This window comes from Oncorhynchus gorbuscha, linkage group LG16 (assembly GCF_021184085.1).
Source record: "Oncorhynchus gorbuscha isolate QuinsamMale2020 ecotype Even-year linkage group LG16, OgorEven_v1.0, whole genome shotgun sequence".
NCBI classification, from domain to species: Eukaryota; Metazoa; Chordata; class Actinopteri; order Salmoniformes; family Salmonidae; genus Oncorhynchus; species Oncorhynchus gorbuscha.
This window is the reverse complement of record NC_060188.1, coordinates 1202074-1229174: the sequence shown is the minus strand read 5'-3', so window position 1 is coordinate 1229174 and position 27101 is coordinate 1202074. Positions and strand designations below refer to the sequence as shown.

At 41.8% G+C, this 27101-nt stretch overlaps 2 protein-coding genes across 3 annotated transcripts in view; both read right to left on the bottom strand.

Annotated features, from left to right (window-relative positions):
* Nucleotides 1-10057: 10057 nt before the first annotated feature.
* LOC124000000 (proton channel OTOP2-like) lies at nt 10058-21810 on the bottom strand. The gene is made up of 6 exons (XM_046306066.1): nt 21142-21810; nt 16117-16253; nt 15938-15996; nt 15607-15734; nt 14296-15167; nt 10058-13491 (listed from the first exon to the last, which is right to left on the bottom strand). Exons 1-6 carry the CDS (start codon nt 21605-21607, stop codon nt 13321-13323), a joined length of 1833 nt encoding a protein of 610 aa, XP_046162022.1. The 5' UTR covers nt 21608-21810; the 3' UTR covers nt 10058-13320.
* Nucleotides 10058-27101, bottom strand: part of LOC124000002 (proton channel OTOP2-like) — a 49262-nt gene continuing 32218 nt past the window's right edge. For both annotated transcript variants that reach the window (XM_046306067.1, XM_046306068.1), the window contains one exon: nt 10058-13316. The gene's annotated coding sequence lies outside the window, so the exon portion shown is untranslated. The remainder of the gene's footprint in view (nt 13317-27101) is intronic.

Below are 27101 nucleotides of genomic sequence, written 5' to 3'. Positions count from 1 at the left end.
AGAGTGATGGAGAGAGTATGGAGAGAGTATGGAGAGAGTGATGGAGAGAGTATGGAGAGAGTGATGGAGAGAGTATGGAGAGAGTGATGGAGAGAGTATGGAGAGAGTGATGGAGAGAGTATGGGAGACATTGGTTACACTTTATTATATGACCTTTATGAAGACATTATATAAACTTATACATGTTCAGAAATTATTATACATTTGTAGGAATTCCAATGCTTCTAAATACAGAAATGTTTACTGTTGCTTATTCATGAAATGTATTATAAAGTGTCAAAACTATGCTTTTAGTTAGCAGCCTAAAATATTCTTGGATGGCATTGCTATTTCACATTAATTGTATTTGACACATTACAGTGAGAACGTGTCATGTTGTGAAATTGCACTTCCTCCAATGAGACCTTACTGCTGTGGTCTTTGTAAAGTGGCAATGTGACAAGGGATTGTATCTCTTCAGGAACTTGAAAAGGACACTATTGTCTGTTCCAGACTGAAAGAAACAAATATCCAAACTGACTTTATGTTACTGTGTAAAAGTCAAAGGCTATATCTTACATGTACATTGTTATATTTGTCTGCATATCATTCTGCAATCAGCATTGTCGACTGTAAATACTGTGTTTGATGTTTAAAGTAGTATTTTTTTCTTGAATTATACAGAATACTATATTATAAATTATTCATAAAGGAACCAGTAAAGCCTTTCAATTATTTTATTTGTATTTATTAAGGATCACATTAGTTCCTTCCAAGGCAGCAGTTACTCTTCCTGGGGTCTAGCAACATTAAGGCAGTTATATACAATTTAAAATATTTAATGACATTACATTTCATAACACTTTTCACCATATATTAAGTGTGTTCCCTCAGGTCTCTACTACCACATATTTATATTATAAAATCCATATGTACGTGTGTGTAGAGTTTATCTTACTATGTGTAAGTGTGTGTCTGTACCTTTGTGTGTGTCTCTTCACAGTCCCCACTCTTCCATTAGGTGTATTTTTACCTGCTTTTTAAATCTGATTCTACTGTTTGCATCAGTTACCGGATGTGGAATAGAGTTGCATGTAGCCATGGCTCTACATAAAACTGTGCCTCCCATAGTCTGTTCTGGACATGGGGACTGTGAAGAGGCCTCTGGTGGCATGTTTTTTGGGGTATGCATGGGTGTCTGAGCTGTGCGCTAGTATATTAAACAGGCAGCTCAGTGCATTCAGCATGTCAACTCTTCTTACAAAAACAATTAGTGATGAAGTCATTCTCTCCTCCACTTTGAGCCGCCATGAGAGAATCACATGTATATTATTAATGTTATTAATGTCTTGTGGTATGTCTTGTGGTATGTCTTTACACAGTAGTTGTACTTTTTTCTGCTTTTCATTATTTAGTCCATAGGTGGAAGTTGTTATCCCTGTGTATTCACATGAGGGAGCCAAATATAGGCCCTGTTCAAATTCCATAAACGTTTAAAATCAAATCAAATCACATTATTTATTGCAAGATTTAGTTGAGGTTTAGGATTTAGTGAATGATTTGTCCCAAATACAATGCTTTTAGTTTTGAAAATATTTAGAAGTTATTCCTTGCCACCCATTCTGAAACTAACTGCAGCTCTTTGTTAAGTGTTGCAGTGATTTCACCCTCTGTAGTAGCTCATGTGTAGAGTGTTGAGTCATCCGCATACATAGACACACTGGCTTTACTAAAAAGCTAGTGGTATGTCATTAGTAAAGATTGAAAAAAGTAAAGGGCCTAGACAACTGACCTGGGGAATTCCTGATTCTACCTGAATTATGTTGGAGAGGCTTCCATTAAAGAACACACTCTGTGTTCTGTTTGACAAGTAACTCTTCATCCACAATATAGTTGTCACGGTCGTCGTATGGAGGAGACCAAGGCACAGCGAGGTAAGCCTACATACTTCTTTAATAAAGAAAGAACACTGAACAAACTAACACAATGAACCTTGACGCAAATATGAGTAGTGCAGACAGGAAACTAAACATAGAATAAGAACCCACAAATACCCTATGGCAAATGGCTAACTAAATATGGTCCCATATCAGAGACAACGATAGACAGCTGCCTCTGATTGGGAACCAATTCAGTCCAACATATACCTAGACTTACAAAACCCCTTAGATATACAAAAAACCCTAGACAATACAAAACTAACATACCCACCCGAGTCACAGCCTGACCTGACCAAAATAATAAAGAAAACAAAGATAATTAAGGTCAGGGCGTGACAATAATAGGGGGTGTAAAGCCATAAAACATATGTTTTTCCAGCAGAAGACTATGATCAACATTGCCAAAAGCCACACTGAAGTCTAACAAAACAGCTCCTACAATCTTTGTATCTTTTCACACCAATATCTCTACCTGTACATGACCTGATCATTTATCACTCCAGTGTTAATCTGCAAAACTGTATTATTCGCCTACCTCCTCATGCCTTTTGCACACATTGTATATAGACTGCCCATTTTTTTTCTTTTTTTTCTACTGTGTTATTGACTTGTTAATTGTTTATTCCATGTGTAACTCTGTGTTGTCTGTTCACACTGCTATGCTTTTATCTTGGCCAGGTCGCAGTTGCAAATGAGAACTTGTTCTCAACTAGCCTACCTGGTTAAATAAAGGTGAAATAAAAATAAAAAAAATAAAAAATAAAATAAAAAAAATCTTCAATTTCTTTCCGCCAATCATCAGTTTGTGTAAGTTCCATGCTTGTTGAATGTCCTTCCCTTTAAGCGTGCCTCCCTAAAGTTTACTAAGGGTTGGTAAAAGGCTGATAAAGTTTACTAAGGGTTGGTAAAAGGCTGATAAAGTTTACTAAGGGTTGGTAAAAGGCTGATAAAGTTTACTAAGGGTTGGTAAATGGCTGATAAAGTTTACTAAGGGTTGGTAAAAAGCTGACTGGTCGGCTATTTGAGCCAGGACAGGGGGCTTTATTATTCTTGGGTAGCAGAATTACTTGTGCTTCCCTCCGGGCCTGGGGGTACACACTTTCTAGTAGGCTTAGATTGAAGGAATGGCAAATAGGAGTGGCAATATCGTCTGCTTTTATTCTGTCATTTTCCATCCAAGTTGTCCGACCCCGGTGGCTTGTCATTGTTGACAGACATTACAATCATATTGCATTTGAAGGAACCATAAGATGTCATATAGAATTTTCAAAATTCGGTAGCCGAAGTCTACGCCCCCTTCGTCGGTGATCAACAGGTGGTCAACAGTACTACTCCTAGTAGGAGTAGGAACTATGGACGGGATTCATTCAATGAGACACAACTAGTTTAAAAAAATGTTTTTAATTACTTACTTCACCAAGCATCTTCGTTTAGATGTACAGCTGCATGACTGAGACGTCCTCTGCAAAATTTTTTTGGATTTATCTTAGAATAATTCTGACTATTTTGAGGAAGTGTATACAGGCTATGATGTTGTTACGGCATCTCAAGAGTTTTTTTATCCCTTTGTTTTTCACGTTAAGTTCTTTAAAGGGAGTATGTGAGGAACAGATGTTTGCTTTGCCTAACCAAGGTCTGCTAGGAGCAGTGGTATGTCTTGTGGTATGTCTTGTGGTATGTCTTGTGGTATGTCTTTACACAGTAGTTGTACTTTTTTCTGCTTTTCATTATTTAGTCCATAGGTGGAAGTTGTTATCCCTGTGTATTCACATGAGGGAGCCAAATATAGGCCCTGTTCAAATTCCATATACGTTTAAAATCAAATCAAATCAAATATTATTTGTCACATACACATGGTTAGCAGATGTTAATGCGAGTGTAGCGAAATGCTTGTGCTTCTAGTTCCGACAATGCAGTAATAACCAACAAGTAATCTAACTAACAATTCCAAAACTACTGTCTTATACACAGTGTAAGGGGATAAAGAATATGTACATAAAGATATATGAATGAGTGATGGTACAGAGCAGCATACAGTAGATGGTATCGAGTACAGTATATACATATGAGATGAGTATGTAAACAAAGTGGCATAGTTAAAGTGGCTAGTGATACATGTATTACATAAGGATGCAGTCGATGATATAGAGTACAGTATATACGTATGCATATGAGATGAATAATGTAGGGAGAGATGAATAATGTACGAGACGGTCTTCAAACTAATATGACCACCCTATGGAAAGATGAGACATCCTGACACGGTCTTCAAACTAATATGACCACCCTATGGAAAGATGAGACATCCTGACACGGTCTTCAAACTAATATGACCACCCTATGGAAAGATGAGACATCCTGACACGGTCTTCAAACTAATATGACCACCCTATGGAAAGATGACTCTCACGACTTGACCTGCTGAGGAGTGACGGACTCCATCCTAGCTGGAGGGGTGCTCTCATCTTATCTGCCAACATAGACAGGGCTCTAACTCCTCTAGCTCCACAATGAAATAGGGTGCAGGCCAGGCAGCAGGCTATTAGCCAGCCTGCCAGCATAGTGGAGTCTGCCACTAGCATAGTTAGTGTAGTCAGCTCAGCTATCACCATTGAGACCGTGTCTGTGCCTCGACCTGGGTTGGGCAAAACTAAACATGGCGGTGTTCGCCTTAGCAATCTCACTAGGATAAAGAACACCTCCATTCCTGTCATTACTGAAAGAGATCATGATACCTCACATCTCAAAATAGGGCTACTTAATGTTAGATCCCTTACTTCAAAGGCAATTATAGTCAATGAACTAATCACTGATCATAATCTTGATGTGATTGGCCTGACTGAAACATGGCTTAAGCCTGATGAATTTACTGTGTTAAATGAGGCCTCACCTCCTGGCTACACTAGTGACCATATCCCCGTGCATCCCGCAAAGGCGGAGGTGTTGCTAACATTTACGATAGCAAATTTCAATTTACAAAAAAAAAAATGACGTTTTCGTCTTTTGAGCTTCTAGTCATGAAATCTATGCAGCCTACTCAATCACTTTTTATAGCTACTGTTTACAGGCCTCCTGGGCCATATACAGCGTTTCTCACTGAGTTCCTGAATTCCTGTCAGACCTTGTAGTCATTGCAGATAATATTCTAATCTTTGGTGACTTTAATATTCACATGGAAAAGTCCACAGACCCACTCCAAAAGGCTTTTGGAGCCATCATCGACTCAGTGGGTTTTGTCCAACATGTCTCTGGACCCACTCACTCTCACAGTCATACGCTGGACCTAGTTTTGTCCCATGGAATAAATGTTGTGGATCTTAATGTTTTTCCTCATAATCCTGGACTATCAGACCACCATTTTATTACGTTTGCAATTGCAACAAATAATCTGCTCAGACCCCAACCAAGGAACATCAAAAGTCGTGCTATAAATTCACAGACAACACAAAGATTCCTTGATGCCCTTCCAGACTCCCTCTGCCTACCCAAGGACGCCAGAGGACAAAAATCCGTTAACCACCTAACTGAGGATCTCAATTTAACCTTGCGCAATACCCTAGATGCAGTTGCACCCCTAAAAACTAAAAAAATGTCTCATAAGAAACTAGCTCCATGGTACACAGAAAATACCCGAGCTCTGAAGCAAGCTTCCAGAAAATTGGAACGGAAATGGCGCCACACCAAACTGGAAGTCTTCCGACTAGCTTGGAAGGATGGTACCGTGCAGTACCGAAGAGCCCTTACTGCTGCTCGATCGTCCTATTTTTCTAACTTAATTGAGGAAAATAAGAACAATCCGAAATTCCTTTTTGATACTGTGGCAAAGCTAACTAAAAAGCAGCATTCCCCAAGAGAGGATGACTTGCACTTTAGCAGTGATAAATTCATGAACTTCTTTGAGGAAAAGATTATGATTATTAGAAAGCAAATTACGGACTCCTCTTTAAACCTGCGTATTCCTCCAAACCTCAGTTGTCCTGAGTCTGCACAACTCTGCCAGGACCTAGGATCAAGAGAGACGCTCAAGTGTTTTAGTACTATATCTCTTGACACAATGATGAAAATAATCATGGCCTCTAAACCTTCAAGCTGTATACTGGACCCTATTCCAACTAAACTACTGAAAGAGCTGCTTCCTGTGCTTGGCCCTCCTATGTTGAACATAATAAACGGCTCTCTATCCACTGGATGTGTACCAAACTCACTAAAAGTGGCAGTAATAAAGCCTCTCTTGAAAAAGCCAAACCTTGACCCAGAAAATATAAAAAACTATCGGCCTATATCGAATCTTCCATTCCTCTCAAAGATTTTAGAGAAGGCTGTTGCGCAGCAACTCACTGCCTTCCTGAAGACAAACAATGTATACAAAATGCTTCAGTCTGGTTTTAGACCCCATCATAGCACTGAGACGGCACTTGTGAAGGTGGTAAATGACATTTTGATGGCATCGGACCGAGGCTCTGCATCTGTCCTCGTGCTCCTAGACCTTAGTGCTGCTTTTGATACCATCGATCACCACATTCTTTTGGAGAGATTGGAAACCCAAATTGGTCTACACGGACATGTTCTGGCCTGGTTTAGGTCTTATCTGTCGGAAAGATATCAGTTTGTCTCTGTGAATGGTTTGTCCTCTGACAAATCAACTGTACATTTCGGTGTTCCTCAAGGTTCTGTTTTAGGACCACTATTGTTTTCACTATATATTTTACCTCTTGGGGATGTTATTCGAAAACATAATGTAAACTTTCATTGCTATGCGGATGACACACAGCTGTACATTTCAATGAAACATGGTGAAGCACCAAAATTGCCCTCGCTAGAAGCATGTGTTTCAGACATAAGGAAGTGGATGGCTGCAAACTTTCTACTATTAAACTCGGACAAAACAGAGATGCTTGTTCTAGGTCCCAAGAAACAAAGAGATCTTCTGTTGAATCTGACAATTAATCTTAATGGTTGTACAGTCGTCTCAAATAAAACTGTGAAGGACCTCGGCGTTACTCTGGACCCTGATCTCTCTTTTGAAGAACATATCAAGACCATTTCGAGGACAGCTTTTTTCCATCTACGTAACATTGCAAAAATCAGAAACTTTCTGTCCAAAAATGATGCAGAAAAATTAATCCATGCTTTTGTCACTTCTAGGTTAGACTACTGCAATGCTCTATTTTCCGGCTACCCGGATAAAGCACTAAATAAACTTCAGTTAGTGCTAAATACGGCTGCTAGAATCCTGACTAGAACCAAAAAATTTGATCATATTACTCCAGTGCTAGCCTCTCTACACTGGCTTCCTGTCAAAGCAAGGGCTGATTTCAAGGTTTTACTGCTAACCTACAAAGCATTACATGGGCTTGCTCCTACCTACCTCTCTGATTTGGTCCTGCCGTACATACCTATACGTACGCTACGGTCACAAGACGCAGGCCTCCTAATTGTCCCTAGAATTTCTAAGCAAACAGCTGGAGGCAGGGCTTTCTCCTATAGAGCTCCATTTTTATGGAACGGTCTGCCTACCCATGTCAGAGACGCAAACTCGGTCTCAACCTTTAAGTCTTTACTGAAGACTCATCTCTTCAGTGGGTCATATGATTGAGTGTAGTCTGGCCCAGGAGTGGGAAGGTGAACGGAAAGGCTCTGGAGCAACGAACCGCCCTTGCTGTCTCTGCCTGGCCGGTTCCCCTTTTTCCACTGGGATTCTCTGCCTCTAACCCTGTTACGGGGGCTGAGTCACTGGCTTGCTGGGGCTCTCTCGTGCCGTCCCTGGGGGGATGCGTCACCTGGGTGGGTTGATTCACTGTTGTGGTCGGCCTGTCTGGGTTCCCCCCACCCCTTGGGTTGTACCGTGTCGGAGATCTTTGTGGGCTATACTCGGCCTTGTCTCAGGATGGTAAGTTGGTGGTTGAAGATTTCCCTCTAGTGGTGTGGGGGCTGTGCTTTGGCAAAGTGGGTGGGGTTATATCCTTCCTGTTTGGCCCTGTCCGGGGGTGTCCTCGGATGGGGCCACAGTGTCTCCTGACCCCTCCTGTCTCAGCCTCCAGTATTTATGCTGCAGTAGTTTATGTGTCGGGGGGCTAGGGTCAGTTTGTTTATCTCGAGTACTTCTCCTGTCCTATTCGGTGTCCTGTGTAAATCTAAGTGTGCGTTCTCTAATTCTCTCCTTCTCTCTTTCTTTCTCTCTCTCGGAGGACCTGAGCCCTAGAACCATGCCCCAGGACTACCTGACATGATGACTCCTTGCTGTCCCCAGTCCACCTGGCCATGCTGCTGCTCCAGTTTCAACTGGCCTGGGCCCTAGGACCATGTCCCAGGACTACCTGACATGAGGACTCCTTGCTGTCCCCAGTCCACCTGGCCATGCTCCTGCTCCAGTTTCAACTGTTCTGCCTTACTATTATTCAACCATGCTGGTCATTTATGAACATTTGAACATCTTGGCCACGTTCTGTTATAATCTCCACCTGGCACAGCCAGAAGAGGACTGGCCACCCCACATATGCTCTCTCTTCCCCAGTCCATCTGACTGTGCTGCTGCTCCAGTTTCAACTGTTCTGCCTTATTATTATTTGACCATGCTGGTCATTTATGAACATTTGAACATCTTGGTCATGTTCTGTTATAATCTCTACCCGGCACAGCCAGAAGAGGACTGGCCACCCCACATAGCCCGGTTCCTCTCTAGGTTTCTTCCTAGGTTTTGGCCTTTCTAGGGAGTTTTTCCTAGCCACCGTGCTTTTACACCTGCATTGTTTGCTGTTTGGGGTTTTAGGCTGGGTTTCTGTACAGCACTTTGAGATATCAGCTGATGTACGAAGGGCTATATAAATAAATTTGATTTGATTTGATTTGACTACGACCCCCACAAGTGTCACTGGAATCGTCTGAAGGTAACCGGTTTTAAAAAATGAATGGAAGTATGGAGGTAGTTTTGTCCTACCCCCAAAAAAGTATTAAATATGTTTTCAAAAAACATAGAAATATTTCCTGAGGTTTCTTATACGTATGTCCTAGACATAGGACAGACATATCAAAACCTTATTCCTTATGATCCATTTTTTGACTGTCTTTTTCAATGTGTTTTGATAGTAGTAAAGGCCAAATTAAATATTTTATCAAATCATTTAAAAATATTTGTTAAATATATATATATTTAAATTCTTAATCAAATAGCTAAATTATCCATGATATGACCATCTTTCTTTAATATTAGAGTTTATATGGTTTCTTTTACTATATAAGAACAATGCAGCACAGCCCCATTCCAAGACGGACCAAATAAGAAACAACCTAATCCATTCTAGAACAAGGCTCCAATGCAACAAAATGCAAAAAAAGTCAGGGGGTGTGGACGCCCCCAAACACACCGCGCACACAATGATACAGGAAACAAACTTTTCATTTTTCACCTATCTCCACCACAACACAACTGATTGGCTCAAACGCATTAAGAAGGAAAGAAACTCCACAAATGAACTTTTAACAAGGCACACCTGTTAATTGAAATGCATTCCAGGTGACTACCTCATGAATCTGGTTGAGAGAATCCCAAGAGTCTGCAAAGCTGTCATCAAGGCAAAGGGGTGATATTGGAAGAATCTCAAATATAAAATATATTTTTGGTTACTACATGATTCCTTATGTTTTATTTAATAATTTTAATGTCTTCACTACTATTCTACAATGTAGAAAATAATAAAAAATTAAGAAAAACCCTTGAATGAGTAGGTGTTCTAAAACTTTTGACAGGTAGTGTATGTCACTCAATTCAGTACTTCCTAGTTCCATGTATAAAACTGCTATTTCAGTTATATTGAAACTAGGAAAATCTAGGTCCTCCCAAGTGGTGCAGTGGTCTAAGGCACTGCATTGATCTCTAGCTGTGGTTTGAGTCCAGGCTTGACTTAGCCGGTTGTGACCTGGCGAATGGTGGGGGGACGCACAATTGGCTCGTGGTCTGGGTTAGGGAGGGTTTGGCTGGCAGGGATGTCCTTGTCCTAAGAATACTGTAATCATCTGGGAAAAATGAAATAATGGCAATAGAAAAATAATAACTCTATGATCTACAGCAATTCTTTAAGTGGACGACAGTTGTTGTTTTTTACTTAGGCTGCTTAATAAGTGACAACGAACAACAAATGTATAAAGATAACTTTATTCCATTACTCAACAATATGAAAGCAGATCTAATTAAATGGAACAATCTTCCCATACATTTTACAGGTAGAATAAACCTCTTCAAAATGCCATGGCTCCTAAAGTTTTTGTATTTATTTTCGGTAATACCAATTACCGTGGCGAATACATTTTTAAATGTACACTCAGTCATTACAGACTTTATGGGCAAATACAATTCATAGAATAGAAAGGAAAGTTTTCCATCTTCCTAAATTTGAGGGTGGTTTTAACCACCCAGACTTGGAGTTGTATCAACTCGCCACCCAAGGCTTTTACCTGAGACATATAGTTGAATACACTAAAGATGAACAATGGGTAAATACTGAAGATGCGAATGCTCATCCCCAGAATCTTTTTACATGTTTATTTTCAAAGGATAAAGATAAGAACATTAACAACTTCACAGATAAGAACAATATAACAATATGGAAGAACATGTAAGGTATTCTACAAGAACCAACATAACTCCCTAAAAACACAACCTTATGGAACAAGCCTTGGATATCTTTTCAGAATTCACCCATAAATTGGTCCACATGGAAAACTAAAGGCATAGAAACTGTAAATGACTTGGTAACAGGAAATAAATGACATCATTAAAAAGTAAGTTTGGACTAACCAATGTAGATGTTTTGAAATACATGCAACTTAGAAGTTATTTGTAAAAAAAAAAATGCAATTTGAAATCGTTTGGACATCAGAGCAACCTTTAAAAATAAAAACATAAAATAATAATGTTCATATGATAGGGAAGAAAACCTTGCAGAGAGCCTATCCAACTGACTATCTCCTAGAGAAATATAGAAGCTCTAGGAACCAAGAATTAAAAGGAATTGACGTTGACACAAGAAGGAGGGAAAGTTGGAACATAACTAACGAAATTATGCTTAATCCAGTATAAATTAACGCATAGATATTTTTGATACAAGAGACAGAATTCACATATTCTTCAGCACACGAGCAGAGTCATGTCTTAAGTGTAAAACTAACAATGACTCAATAATCCATGCTTTCTGGGAATGCTATAAAGTCCAAAAGTTATGGGCGGAGGTAGAAAATTGGCTGTCAGAAGTATTACAATGTAAACTTACTTTTAATCTGTCTGTCTGGACATTTCAAGACATGGCATATGGGGGGGGAGATACCCAATGGGCTGCAAGATTCTCTTCTCATCACTCATCTTGAAAATATGTATACAAAAAACATAGAAATCAATCCACCATCACTAACACAATGGAAAAATATAATGATTTATTATTGAAACGTTGAAATAGCATGGGCCACCGAGAAAAACAAATTGGTACAATTTAAGGCCAAGTGGCAAACAATACTTCAGGCACTAGGGATGGGCAGATGAGACAGAGTTGTTGTTCTAGGGATGGGCAGATGAGACAGAGTTGTTGTTCTAGGGATGGGCAGATGAGACAGAGTTGTTGTTCTAGGGATGGGCAGATGAGACAGAGTTGTTGTTCTAGGGATGGGCAGATGAGACAGAGTTGTTGTTCTAGGGATGGGCAGATGAGACAGAGTTGTTGTTCTAGGGATGGGCAGATGAGACAGAGTTGTTGTTCTAGGGATGGGCAGATGAGACAGAGTTGTTGTTCTAGGGATGGGCAGATGAGACAGAGTTGTTGTTCTAGGGATGGGCAGATGAGACGTTGTTGTTCTAGGGATGGGCAGATGAGACAGAGTTGTTGTTCTAGGGATGGGCAGATGAGACAGAGTTGTTCTAGGGATGGGCAGATGAGACAGAGTTGTTGTTCTAGGGATGGGCAGATGAGACAGAGTTGTTGTTCTAGGGATGGGCAGATGAGACACAGAGTTGTTGTTCTAGGGATGGGCAGATGAGACAGAGTTGTTGTTCTAGGGATGGGCAGATGAGACAGAGTTGTTGTTCTAGGGATGGGCAGATGAGACAGAGTTGTTGTTCTAGGGATGGGCAGATGAGACAGAGTTGTTGTTCTAGGGATGGGCAGATCTAGTTGTTGTTCTAGGGATGGGCAGATGAGACAGAGTTGTTGTTCTAGGGATGGGCAGATGAGACAGAGTTGTTGTTCTAGGGATGGGCAGATGAGACAGAGTTGTTGTTCTAGGGATGGGCAGATGAGACAGAGTTGTTGTTCTAGGGATGGGCAGATGAGACAGAGTTGTTGTTCTAGGGATGGGCAGATGAGACAGAGTTGTTGTTCTAGGGATGGGCAGATGAGACAGAGTTGTTGTTCAGGGATGGGCAGATTGTTGTTCTAGGGATGGGCAGATGAGACAGAGTTGTTGTTCTAGGGATGGGCAGATGAGACAGAGTTGTTGTTCTAGGGATGGGCAGATGAGACAGAGTTGTTGTTCTAGGGATGGGCAGATGAGACAGAGTTGTTGTTCTAGGGATGGACATGTGAGCATGCAGGTCTGGACAGGTGAGACATAGTTGTTGTTCTAGGGATGGGCAGATGAGACGTAGTTGTTGTTCTAGGGATGGGCAGATGAGACGTAGTTGTTGTTCTAGGGATGGGCAGATGAGACGTAGTTGTTGTTCTAGGGATGGGCAGATGAGACGTAGTTGTTGTTCTAGGGATGGGCAGATGAGACGTAGTTGTTGTTCTAGGGATGGGCATGTGAGCATGCAGGTCTGGACAGATGAGACATAGTTGTTGTTCTAGGGATGGACATGTGAGCATGCAGGTCTGGACAGATGAGACATAGTTGTTGTTCTAGGGATGGACAGATGAGACGTAGTTGTTGTTCTAGGGATGGGCATGTGAGCATGCAGGTCTGGACAGGTGAGACATAGTTGTTGTTCTAGGGATGGGCATGTGAGCATGCAGGTCTGGACAGGTGAGACATAGTTGTTGTTCTAGGGATGGACAGATGAGACGTAGTTGTTGTTCTAGGGATGGGCATGTGAGCATGCAGGTCTGGACAGGTGAGACATAGTTGTTGTTCTAGGGATGGGCATGTGAGCATGCAGGTCTGGACAGGTGAGACATAGTTGTTGTTCTAGGGATGGGCATGTGAGCATGCAGGTCTGGGTAGATGAGACGTAGTTGTTGTTCTAGGGATGGGCATGTGAGCATGCAGGTCTGGACAGATGGGCAGATGAGACGTAGTTGGTAATGGTTGTTCATATGTATACATTTGTATTTGTTGTGGGTATAAAATAAAACATGTTATAATATTTAATAAAAAATATTATACAAAAAATAGTTCAGAATGGTTTCTGTAATTCGCCTGCTTATGAGGTTAGGAAGACCTCAAAGAGGCTGGCGACTGAGTGCATACGGTAAAAGATTCCGAAGGGGAGTCCGATATTCACAACAGCCGCCCACATGGTGAACTCGTAAAACTCTGCTCCAATCGGGTTGTCAAACTGGGGGCGGGCGCCAAACGCCGGCATGATCCAGAGCTGTCAACGGGAAACAGAGTAAAGATGTTCAGTCCAATCTTTCAACTGAAACATACTAGTTAGGATCATACTCTACTATGATGTATTGTACTGTACAAATAACTAGTAAACCCGTTTTCATGAGCAAGTTATGCAAACATATATTTGTTTTATTTTAAATGATGGTTCAGCAGTTTCATCTTATTTTCGAAGTACCTAGGGTGTTGAAGTTTATTCCAAATGCTTCTCCTCAATTTCGTGGTATCCAATTGGTAGTTACAGTTTTGTCCCATCGCTGCAACTCCCATACGGACTTGGGAGAGGCGAAGGTCGAGAGCCGTGCGTCCTTCAAAACACAACCCAGCCAAGCCACACTGCCTCTTGACACAACGCCCTCTTAACCTGGAAGCCAAACGCACCAATGTTTCGGAGGAAACACTGTACACCTGGCGACCGTGTCAGCGTGCATTGTGCCCGACCCGCCACAGGAGTCGCTATTGTGCGTTGGGACAAGAACATCCCTGCTGGCCTAACCCAGACGACACTGGGCCAAATGTGCCCCGCCTCATGGGTCTCCTAGTCGCGGCCAGCTGCCACAGAGCATGGACACAAACCAAGATCTCTAGTGGCACAGCTAGAACTGTGATGCAGTACAGTTAGCACAGTGATGCAGTGCCTTAAACCACCGCGCCACTCAGGAGGCCCTAGTTTTATCCAAACTTAATAAAAACAGTTTTGGATGAACGGACAACATCCTAGGTTAACACGCCCTTTAAAAGAGCCATTTTGAAAAGGACAGTGGTGGGTACTCAGTAGGCTACTCACAAGGATGTTGCAGAGCAGCAGAAATGCACAGATCTCCTTCAGGGCCCTCCTCTTCCAGGTCAGCCTATGGCGTTGAGGAAGGGGGGAGCTAGAAGGAGCAGAAGGAGCAACATGCATACTGTGAACTGTGAGGGCCGGGGACGTCTTGGTCTCCATGAATGTCCCTGGGTGGTTGTGTATGTCTCTATGGGTTTGGGCTTGAAGGACGTATGGGTTTGTGAATACAGAGGCCCGGTGCATGTCTTCGTGGAAGGGCTCACGATGCAGGCCCTCGATGATGAAGATGTTCTGCAGGCAGAGCTGGATCACAGTGAGCAGGGAGACAGCCAGGTTGAGAGCGTTGAGGTGGCCCTCGGCCCCCGTTGCCACCACAGCCACGATGGTGAAATAACAGATGGTGAACTGTCCGAATGAGGCGCCGATCAGCAAACCTACATCCAGGCTCCGTGTGGGGTTCTTCCCCGACACGTGGTCCCTCTGGTCCAGTCGGTAGATGGCGCAACCAGCCACGGTCGAGACGGACATGAGAGTCACAGCCACCGTGTTCATCACGTAGTGTATCATCAGCGCCGTGTCACGTTTCCCCGGGTCCCCCTTCTCCACATCCACCTTGTAGATGACAAAGGTTCCCAGGCCCGCCACCAGCATAACCAGCCCGACCGCAGGCCCCACCAGCACGTCCTTCAGGCGGAAATGGAGCGCGTGGTGGTTGTGCTCGTCTACCAGGCGGCCCACGTTCTTCCACATGACGTAGGCCATGGCCGAGGCAAACAGGCTGTACTCGATGTTGAAGGGGTACAGGTAGTAATAGGCCTTTTCTAAGACGGCACAGGCAGAGTGGCTGCAGTTACAGCTGCTGGATCCACCAGGGGCTGAAATAAAATGAAACATGAGCTTTATTGTTTGACTCTGAGGTGATGTTTTGTTATGTCGGTTGGTTGTATTTCATAGTCGACTGCAATTCTATTTCAATACAGTAAGTTCAGAAAGTAAACTGAAAATGTATTTTATTTTATTGATCCTTCATTTAAACAAGGAATTCCCATTTCAGTTTACATACTGAATTGAAATGGAATTGAACCCTTAAACAAGGAATTCCCATTTCAGTTTACATACTGAATTGAAATGGAATTGAACCCTTAAACAGGAAATTCCCATTTCAGTTTACATACTGAATTGAAATAGAATTGAACCCTTAAACAGGAAATTCCCATTTCAGTTTACATACTGAATTGAAATGGAATTGAACCCAACCCTGTAGTATTTCACTTAGATTTTCTAGAGAAGATTCAACAGCACAATGTTCTCTACCTCTGATGTCATAGGAATGTGTGCTGTTGTCGTCCTCTGGTAGAACAACAGTCTGGTGTATGGACTCCTCTGTGACTGCTGCCATCCACAACATCAGATTGGTAGACAGAGTCAACATCAGCCCACAGCTTCAAGAGGGAAACACAGGAGTTGAATAGAATAGAATACTAACTATTTTTATATCCTATTTAATTCTGTAAGAATATAATATAACATAATATAATAGATAAGACTTTATGCTTCCCAAGGGGAATGTTAAATGTCCAACCATCAATTTACATAATTAAATCGTAATAAATTCAGTTCTACAGTAGCAGTTAGTTGCCCTCACCGAGTTATGTTCCGTTGTAGCTGTACACAGTCTTTAGCGTGGAGCCAGAGGAAGTATGTCTGAAAAAGATACAATGATCACCTACACTTGCATTTTTCCCACCAGCCAAATCCCTCAGTGGTTTCCGTCATATCACCTAATGGAAGCTCCATTTGAGATGTCAGAACTTGTGTTCTTACCTGGACAAGTATGAATACAGCTTGTACGACAGGGAACGCTATCTTCACAGCAGAGTCACAGTGCAGGTAGCCTACGTAGTTAGCAATCTTAAACACGTCCATAATCAGACTGCATAAGCCAAACAGCACCAGTCCACCTAGAGAAAAAAACAGAATGAAATCCAAGTAGAAATAATCACACTCATTAAAAACAATGAGTGAATGTAAAACTTTGTCTAGGTATAGTAAATTATATCCTATTAGAATAGAACTCTTCCCCAATCCAAAGAGAGATTATTCATGTCCAGTGATTTTAACAGAAATACATATTATTAAATGGATGCTCTGGCATTTTGGCAATGAGGCCCTTAATCTACTTCAATCAATCAATCACATGTATTTATAAATCCCATTTCACATCAGCAGATGTCACAAAGTCTAAAACCCAGTCAAAAAAAATAAAAAAAATAATAGCAAGCAATGCAGTTGTAGAAGCACGGTGGCTAGGAAAAACAGCAGTAGGCCAGGGCCAACTACTTCCCCATAGTCAGATGTACTCTTGGATACCATATCCAGTGATTTTAACAGAAAGAGAGATTATTAATTTCCAGTGATTTTAACAGAGAGAGATTATTAATGTCCAGTGATTTTAACAGAGAGAGAGATTATTCATTTCCAGTGATTTTAACAGAGAGAGAGAGAGATTATTAATGTCCAGTGATTTTAACAGAGAGAGAGATTATTCATTTCCAGTGATTTTAACAGAGAGAGAGATTATTAATGTCCAGTGATTTTAACAGAGAGAGAGAGATTATTCATTTCCAGTGATTTTAACAGAGAGAGAGAGAGATTATTAATGTCCAGTGATTTTAACAGAGAGAGAGATTATTCATTTCCAGTGATTATAACAGAGAGAGAGATTATTAATGTCCAGTGAATTTAACAGAGAGATTATTCATTTCCAGTGATTTTAACAGAGAGAGAGATTATTAATTTCCAGTGATTTTAACAGAGAGAGATTTTTAATTTCCAGTGATTTTAACAGAGAGATGATTCATTTCCAGTGATTTTAAGAAAGAGGGAGATATTATTAATTTCCAGTGATTTTAACAGAAAGAGAGATGATTAATTTCCAGTGATTTTAACAGAGAGAGATTATTAATGTCCAGTGATTTTAACAGAGAGATTATTAATTTCCAGTGATTTTAACAGAGAGAGAGAGAAATTATTAATGTCCAGTGATTTTAACAGAGAGAGAGAGATTATTAATTTCCAGTGATTTTAACAGAGAGAGAGATAGATTATTAATTTTCAGTGATTTTAACAGAGAGAATTATTAATGTCCAGTGATATTAACAGAGAGAGATTAACAGAGAGAGAGATTATTAATTTCCAGTGATTTTAACAGAGAGAGAGAGAGAGATTATTAATGTCCAGTGCTTTTAACAGAGAGAGAGAGAGATTATTAATTTTCAGTGATTTTAACAGAGAGAGATTATTAATGTCCAGTGATTTTAACAGAGAGATTATTAATTTCCAGTGATTTTAACAGAGAGAGAGTGTCTGAATCCTGGCTCAGGAAGGCCACCAAAAATTCTGAGATTTCCATACCCAACTATAACATCTTCCGTCAAGATAGAACTGCCAAAGGGGGAGGAGTTGCAGTCTACTGCAGAGATAGCCTGCAAAGTAATGTCATACTTTCCAGGTTCATACCCAAACAGTTCGAACTACTAATCTTGAAAATTACTCTCTCCAGAAATAAGTCTCTCACTGTTGCCGCCTGCTACCGACCCCCCTCAGCACCCAGCTGTGCCCTGGACACCATTTGTGAATTGATTGCCCCCCATCTAGCTTCAGAGTTGGTTCTGTTAGGTAACCTAAACTGGGTTATGCTTAACACCCCGGCAGTCCTACAATCTAAGATAGATGCCCTCAATCTCACACAAATCATATAATAATTATAATAATAATATCATCAAGGAACCCACCAGGTACAACCCTAACTCTGTAAACAAGGGCACCCTCATAGACGTCATCCTGACCAACTGGCCCTCCAAATACACCTCCGCTGTCTTCAACCAGGATCTCAGCGACCACTGCCTCATTTCCTGTATCCGCTATGGAGCCGCAGTCAAACGACCACCCCTCATCACTGTCAAACGCTCCCTAAAACACTTCTGTGAGCAGGCCATTCTAATCGACCTGGCCCGGGTATCCTGGAAGGACATTGACCAAATCCCGTCAGTTGAGGATGCCTGGTCATTCTTTAAAAGTAACTTCCTCACCATTTTAGATAAGCATGCTCCGTTCAAAAAATGCAGAACTAAGAACAGATACAGCCCTTGGTTCACTCCAGACCTGAGTGCCCTCGACCAGCACAAAAACATCCTGTGGCGGACTGCAATAGCATCGAACAGTCCCCGCGATATGCAACTGTTCAGAGAAGTCAGGAACCAATACACGCAGTCAGTCAGGAAAGCTAAGGCCAGCTTCTTCAGGCAGAAGTTTGCATCCTGTAGCTCCAACTCCAAAAAGTTCTGGGACACTGTGAAGTCCATGGAGAACAAGAGCACCTCCTCCCAGCTGCCCACTGCACTGAGGCTAGGTAACACGGTCACCACCGATAAATCCATGATTATCGAAAACTTCAACAAGCATTTCTCAACGGCTGGCCATGCCTTCCGCCTGGCTACTCAAACCTCGGCCAACAGCTCCGCCACCCCCGCAGCTACTCGCCCAAGCCTCTCCAGGTTCTCCTTTACCCAAATCCAGATAGCAGATGTTCTGAAAGAGCTGCAAAACCTGGACCTGTACAAATCAGCTGGGCTTGACAATCTGGACCCTCTATTTCTGAAACTATCCGCCGCCATTGTCGCAACCCCTATTACCAGCCTGTTCAACCTCTCTTTCATATCGTCTGAGATCCACAAGGACTGGAAAGCTGCCGCAGTCATCCCCCTCTTCAATGGGGGAGACACCCTGGACCCAAACTGTTACAGACCTATATCCATCCTGCACTGCCTATCTAAGGTCTTCGAAAGCCAAGTCAACAAACAGGTCACTGACAATCTCGAATCCCACCGTACCTTCTCCGCTATGCAATCTGGTTTCCGAGCCGGTCACGAGTGCACCTCAGCCACGCTCAAGGTACTAAACGATATCATAACCGCCATCGACAAAAGACAGTACCGTGCAGCCGTCTTCATCGACCTTGCCAAGGCTTTCGACTCGGTCAATCACCATATTCTTATCGGCAGACTCAGTAGCCTCGGTTTTTCGGATGACTGCCTTGCCTGGTTCACCAATTACTTTGCAGACAGAGTTCAGTGTGTCAAATCGGAGGGCATGCTGTCCGGTCCTCTGGAGGTCTCTATGGGGGTGCCACAGGGTTCAATCCTCGGGCCGACTCTTTTTTCTGTATATATCAATGATGTTGCTCTTGCTGCGGGCGATTCCCTGATCCACCTCTACGCAGACGACACCATTCTATATACTTCCGGCCCGTCCTTGGACACTGTGCTATCTAACCTCCAAACGAGCTTCAATGCCATACAACACTCCTTCCGTGGCCTCCAACCGCTCTTAAACGCTAGTAAAACCAAATGCATGCTTTTCAACCGTTCGCTGCCTGCACCCGCACGCCTGACCAGCATCACCACCCTGGATGGTTCCAACCTTGAATATGTGGACATCTATAAGTACCTAGGTGTCTGGCTAGACTGTAAACTCTCCTTCCAGACTCATATCAAACATCTCCAAACACAATCAAATCAAGAGTTGGCTTTCTATTCCGCAACAAAGCCTCCTTCACTCACGCCGCCAAACTTACCCTAGTAAAACTGACTATCCTACCAATCCTCGACTTCGACGATGTCATCTACAAAATTGCTTCCAACACTCTACTCAGCAAACTGGATGCAGTTTATCACAGTGCCATCCGTTTTGTCACTAAAGCACCTTATTCCACCCACCACTGCGACTTGTACGCTCTAGTTGGCTGGCCCTCGCTACATATTCGTCGCCAGACCCACTGGCTCCAGGTCATCTACAAGTCCATGCTAGGTAAAGCTCCGCCTTATTTCAGTTCACTGGTCACGATGGCAACACCCATCTGTAGCACGCGCTCCAGCAGGTGTATCTCACTGATCATCCCTAAAGCCAACACCTCATTTGGCCGCCTTTCGTTCCAGTTCTCTGCTGCCTGTGACTGGAACGAATTGCAAAAATCGCTGAAGTTGGAGACTTTTATCTCCCTCACCAACTTCAAACATCTGCTATCTGAGCATCTAACCAATCGCTGCAGCTGTACATAGTCTATCGGCAAATAGCCCACCCATTTTTACCTACCTCATCCCCATACTGTTTTTATTTATTTACTTTTCTGCTCTTTTGCACACCAATATCTCTACCTGTACATGACCATCTGATAATTTATCACTCCAGTGTTAATCTGCAAAATTGTAATTATTCGCCTACCTCCTCATGCCTTTTGCACACAATGTATATAGACTCCACTTTTTTTTCCCTACTGTGTTATTGACTTGTTAATTGTTTACTCCATGTGTAACTCTGTGTTGTCTGCTCACACTGCTATGCTTTATCTTGGCCAGGTCGCAGTTGCAAATGAGAACTTGTTCTCAACTAGCCTACCTGGTTAAATAAAGGTGAAAAAAATAAAATAATAATAATAATAATAATTTCCAGTGATAACAGAGAGAGAGATGATTAATTTCCAGTGATTATAACAGAGAGAGAGATGATTAATTTCCAGTGATTATAACAGAGAGAAAGATGATTAATTTCCAGTGATTATAACAGAGAGAGAGATTATTAATTTCCAGTGATTATAACAGAGAGAGAGATGATTAATTTCCAGTGATTATAACAGAGAGAGAGATGATTAATTTCCAGTGATTATAACAGAGAGAGAGATGATTCATTTCCAGTGATTTTCAGGGGAAAAACAAAAACTGTGAACTCTGGAAAAGTTTCTGGAATTTAGCAGCTGTAGACCCAGAAGATCAGAAAAGTGTCTTCTCTTACCCCTGAGCCACACAGGCCCGGCATAGCTATCCTTGTAGAGCACGGCATGATCTTCCCTGGATGTGTAGATGGTGTAGTACAGCATCCAGGCAGTGGTGAGGATGATGAGGACGATGAGGAAGATCTGCAGGTTGATGGCGTTGATCTTAACGTTGTTGAAGACACTGCCACTGACCAGAGCAATACCTAGGATCAGGACGTTGACCGTGATGATGCTAGAGAGTAGCCAGCTGCGGTTACGGCCCCTCTCGCTCACCGTGCCCCTGCTGGTCGAGAAGACGTCGCTCCCCCTCATCATACACCCTGCCTGGACTCCCAAGTGGATGGAACGCCGGATGGAAGGGAGGGTGGGCCTGGTGGGCGGGGAGGATATGTAGCCCTCCTCAACCGCCATCTCAGCTTCAGATGTCATCTTGCTGGATTCGCGTGAAAAGAAGCCAAAGGTCAAGTCCATGATGTTTCTCATTCTGCAAAGGTCTAGTCCACAGTTTGTTTGTGGTTTATTACAATCCAAGCTCGCTCTGTTCAAAATGTCATATCCTATCCAAAGGTAGAAGCTCTGATGAGTTCAGAAAGTATGTCTGCTCTGATCAGAGTTGTGTGAACACCTAACCATCCACTCAAAGCCTCTGCCTGTATAAGGAGGTCCCTCCTTCCCGTAACCCAGCTTCTAACCTCATTTCATCATCAATGCCAAGCCCATCAGTGATATGACATTGTTTATCATCAGAAGCAGTGCCCCGCCCATTATGCTCCTGCTGTAACGATAGACCACGAGGGATACGAACCATAGACCACAATGGGGGGTAATTTACAATTACACATTAACACAGGAACCAGCATCACCCTTCATGTCCTGAAGTGGTTTAACAGAGCTGGAATGTTGGCTTCATTATATGATGGGGCCATAAAGGCCACTAGGGACAATAGCTCATCTGTTCACCCCCTTTCTTTATGACTCTGAATGGCCCTGAGGTTGACAGGAAATCGAAGACAGACACCTTAGGCAAATCAGCTGACCACCTTGATTATCCCTATAAATTACATAACTTGTTTATAGACGTCAGATCAAGTTTTTAAGAGGCACGGCCACACCTGTTAAATGAATTATCCTGAATGGCGGCAGTGGTCTAAGGCACTGCATCTCAGTGCAAGAGGTGTAACTACAGTCCCTGGTACAGTCCAGGTTTGGCTGGGGTAGGCCGTCGTCGTAAATAAGAATTGGTTCTTAACTGACTAGTTAAATAAAACAAACAAATAAAACGGGAGCAGTTCAGGCATCTTCAGCCAAAACATCCAGCCTTCAACACGTTCTTACAGCCTATATTCTTACCTCCTTGTTGATTCATATCCATTCAATTGTGTCCATTTTCTGTTTTACAAAGATTTGCACACATATGAAAAGATAGATGGTGTCATCTTAAAAGGAATGAAGCGGAGGATAAAGAGCTCAGCCATGTGCTCCTTGTCAGTAGCAACCACATCATCAACATTAAGGGACATGTGCTCCTTGTCAGTAGCAACCACATCATCAACATTAAGGGACATGTGCTCCTTGTCAGTAGCAACCACATCATCAACATTAAGGGACATGTGCTCCTTGTCAGTAGCAACCACATCATCAACATTAAGGGACATGTGCTCCTTGTCAGTAGCAACCACATCATCAACATTAAGGGACATGTGCTCCTTGTCAGTAACAACCACATCATCAACATTATGGGACATGTGCTCCTTGTCAGTAACAACCACATCATCAACATTAAGGGACATATTCTCCTTGTCAGAAACAACCACATCATCAACATTAAGGGACATATTCTCCTTGTCAGTAACAACCACATCATCAACATTAAGGGACATGTGCTCCTTGTCAGTAGCAACCACATCATCAACATTAAGGGACATGTGCTCCTTGTCAGTAACAACCACATCATCAACATTATGGGACATGTGCTCCTTGTCAGTAACAACCACATCATCAACATTAAGGGACATATTCTCCTTGTCAGAAACAACCACATCATCAACATTAAGGGACATATTCTCCTTGTCAGTAACAACCACATCATCAACATTAAGGGACATGTGCTCCTTGTCAGTAGCAACCACATCATCAACATTAAGGGACATGTGCTCCTTGTCAATAACAACCACATCATCAACATTAAGGGACATGTGCTCCTTGTCAATAACAACCACCCTCGCTACTGTATATAGCCTTGCTACTGTATATAGCCTTGCTACTGTATATAGCCTCACTACTGTATATAGCCTTGCTACTGTATATAGCCTCGCTACTGTATATAGCCTCGCTACTGTATATAGCCTCGCTACTGTATATAGCCTTGCTACTGTATATAGCCTCACTACTATATTTAGCCTTGCTACTGTATATAGCCTCACTACTGTATATAGCCTTGCTACTGTATACAGCCTCGCTACTGTATATAGCCTTGGTACTGTATATAGCCTCACTACTGTATATAGCCTCGCTACTGTATATAGCCTCACTGCTGTATATAGCCTTGCTACTGTATATAGCCTCGCTACTGTATATAGCCTCACTACTGGTATAGTCTCACTACTGTATATAGCCTCGCTACTGTATATAGCCTTGCTACTGTATATAGCCTCACTACTGTATGTAGCCTCACTACTGTATATAGCCTTGCTACTGTATATAGCCTTGCTACTGTATATAGCCTTGCTACTGTATATAACCTCACTACTGTATGTAGCCTCACTACTGTATATAGCCTCACTACTGTATATAGCCTCACTACTGTATATAACCTTGCTACTGTATATAGCCTCACTACTGTATATAGCCTCACTACTGTATATAGCCTCGCTACTGTATATAGCCTCACTACTGTATGTAGCCTCACTACTGTATACAGCCTCGCTACTGTATATAGCCTTGGTACTGTATATAGCCTCACTACTGTATATAGCCTCACTACTGTATATAGCCTTGCTACTGTATATAGCCTTGCTACTGTATATAGCCTCACTACTGTATGTAGCCTCACTACTGTATATAGCCTCACTACTGTATGTAGCCTCACTACTGTATATAGCCTCGCTACTGTTTATAGCCTCGCTACTGTATATAGCCTCACTACTTTTATAGCCTCACTACTTTTATAGCCTCACTACTGTATATAGCCTCGCTACTGTATATAGCCTCGCTACTTTTATAGCCTCGCTACTTTTATAGCCTCACTACTTTTATAGCCTCGCTACTGTAAAAAGCCTCGCTACTTTTATAGCCTCGCTACTTTTATAGCCTCACTACTTTTATAGCCTCACTACTGTTATAGCCTCTCTACTTTTATATCCTCACTACTTTTATAGCCTCACTACTTTTATAGCCTCACTACTGTTATAGCCTCACTACTTTTATAGCCTCACTACTTTTATAGCCTCACTACTGTTATAGCCTCACTACTTTTATAGCCTCACTACTTTTATAGCCTCACTACTGTTATAGCCTCACTACTGTTATAGCCTCACTACTGTATATAGCCTCACTACTTTTATAGCTTCACTACTGTTATAGCCTCACTACTGTTATAGCCTCACTACTTTTATAGCCTCACTACTTTTATAGCCTCACTACTGTTATAGCCTCACTACTGTTATAGCCTCACTACTTTTATAGCCTCACTACTGTTATAGCCTCACTACTTTTATAGCCTCACTACTGTATATTGCCTCACTACTGTTTTCACTGTTTTTTTACTGTTGTTTTTATTTCTTTACTTGTTCACCTAATACCTTTGTTTTTATGTTTTTTTTAAATTGCACTTTTGCTTAGAGCCTGTAAGCATTTCACTGTAAGGTCTACACCCGTTATATTCGGAGCACGTGACAAATAAACTTTGATTTGAAGACCCACTGGTTGATCCTTATTTATAAAACCCTCTTAGGCCTCACTCCCCCCTATCTGAGATATCTACTGCAGCCCTCTGTCACGTTCTGACCTTAGTTCTTTTATTATGTTGTTTTAGTATGGTCAGGGCGTGAGTTGGGTGGGTTGTCTATGTTCTTTTTTCTATCATTTGGGATAATTCTGTGTTTGGCCTGGTATGGTTCTCAATCAGAGGCAGCTGTCAATCGTTGTCCCTGATTGAGAATCATACTTAGGGCGCCTGGTTTCACTTTTGAGTTGTGGGTGATTATTTTCCCTGTTAGTGTCTGTGCCACACAGGACTGTTTCGGTTTGATTTACTTCACGTTTATTTTGTTCAGTGTTCGATATTCATTAAAAAACATGAACACTTACCACGCTGCGTTTTGGTCCTCCGATCCTTCATGAGGATCGGAGGACCCTCATCCTTCACATACAACACCCGTTCTGCCAGTCACATTCTGTTAAAGGTCCCCAATGCACACACATACTTATAAATTGTTTACTTGTTGCTTATTCATGAAAGTTATTATAACGTGTTGCACAGACATCAAAATGACACTTTTAGACAGTAGCCTAAAATATTCTTGGATGGCATTGCTATTTAACATGAATTGTATTTAATTGACACATTAAATTGAGAACGTGTCATGTTGTGAAATTGTACTTCCTCCAATGAGACCTTACTGCTGTGGTCTTTGTATAGTGGCAATGTGACAAGGGATTGTATCTCTTCAGGAACTTGAAAAGGACAATATTGTCTGTTCCAAACTGAAAGAAACAAATATCCAAACTGACTTTATGTTACTGTGTAAAAGCCAAAGGCTATATCTTACATATACATTGTTATATTTGTCTGCATGTCATTCTGCAATCAGCATTGTCAACTGTAAATACTGTGTTTGATGTTTAAAGTAGTATTTCTTTCTTGAATTATGCTGTATAATACTATATTATACATGTTTCATAAAGGAACCAGTAAAGGACCATAAGAATAATTTTCTGATCCAGAGTTTAGTTGTTTCTTTTTTCTGTTCTTCATTTGGACCGTAGATGGCAGTGATGTCTAACCATCTGCCATCATGTTCCTTAAAAGTGGATCCTCCATTATCTTATTTCACCTTTATTTAACCAGGTAGGCCAGTTGAGAACACCTTTATTTAACCAGGTAGGCCAGTTGAGAACACCTTTATTTAATCAGGTAGGCTAGTTGAGAACACCTTTATTTAACCAGGTAGGCCAGTTGAGAACACCTTTATTTAACCAGGTAGGCTAGTTGAGAACACCTTTATTTAACCAGGTAGGCCAGTTGAGAACACCTTTATTTAACCAGGTAGGCTAGTTGAGAACACCTTTATTTAACCAGGTAGGCCAGTTGAGAACACCTTTATTTAACCAGGTAGGCTAGTTGAGAACACCTTTATTTAACCAGGTAGGCCAGTTGAGAACACCTTTATTTAACCAGGTAGGCTAGTTGAGAACACCTTTATTTAACCAGGTAGGCCAGTTGAGAACACCTTTATTTAACCAGGTAGGCTAGTTGAGAACACCTTTATTTAACCAGGTAGGCCAGTTGAGAACACCTTTATTTAACCAGGTAGGCCAGTTGAGAACACCTTTATTTAACCAGGTAGGCTAGTTGAGAACACCTTTATTTAAGCAGGTAGGCCAGTTGAGAACACCTTTATTTAACCAGGTAGGCTAGTTGAGAACACCTTTATTTAACCAGGTAGGCCAGTTGAGAACACCTTTATTTAACCAGGTAGGCTAGTTGAGAACACCTTTATTTAACCAGGTAGGCCAGTTGAGAACACCTTTATTTAACCAGGTAGGCTAGTTGAGAACACCTTTATTTAACCAGGTAGGCCAGTTGAGAACACCTTTATTTAACCAGGTAGGCCAGTTGAGAACACCTTTATTTAACCAGGTAGGCTAGTTGAGAACACCTTTATTTAACCAGGTAGGCCAGTTGAGAACACCTTTATTTAACCAGGTAGGCTAGTTGAGAACACCTTTATTTAACCAGGTAGGCCAGTTGAGAACA

What these genes read in the sequence shown, in the direction of transcription:
- LOC124000000 (XM_046306066.1), bottom strand. Translation starts at nt 21,607, where the DNA reads ATGAGAAACATCATGGACTTGACCTTTGGCTTCTTTTCACGCGAATCC. An exon ending in CTACAACGGAACATAACTCG is followed by an intron (nt 15,735 to 15,937) that starts GTGAGGGCAACT and finishes TCCCTCTTGAAG; the next exon opens with CTGTGGGCTGATGTTGACTC. An exon ending in TGCTGCTCTGCAACATCCTT is followed by an intron (nt 13,492 to 14,295) that starts GTGAGTAGCCTA and finishes TCCCGTTGACAG; the next exon opens with CTCTGGATCATGCCGGCGTT.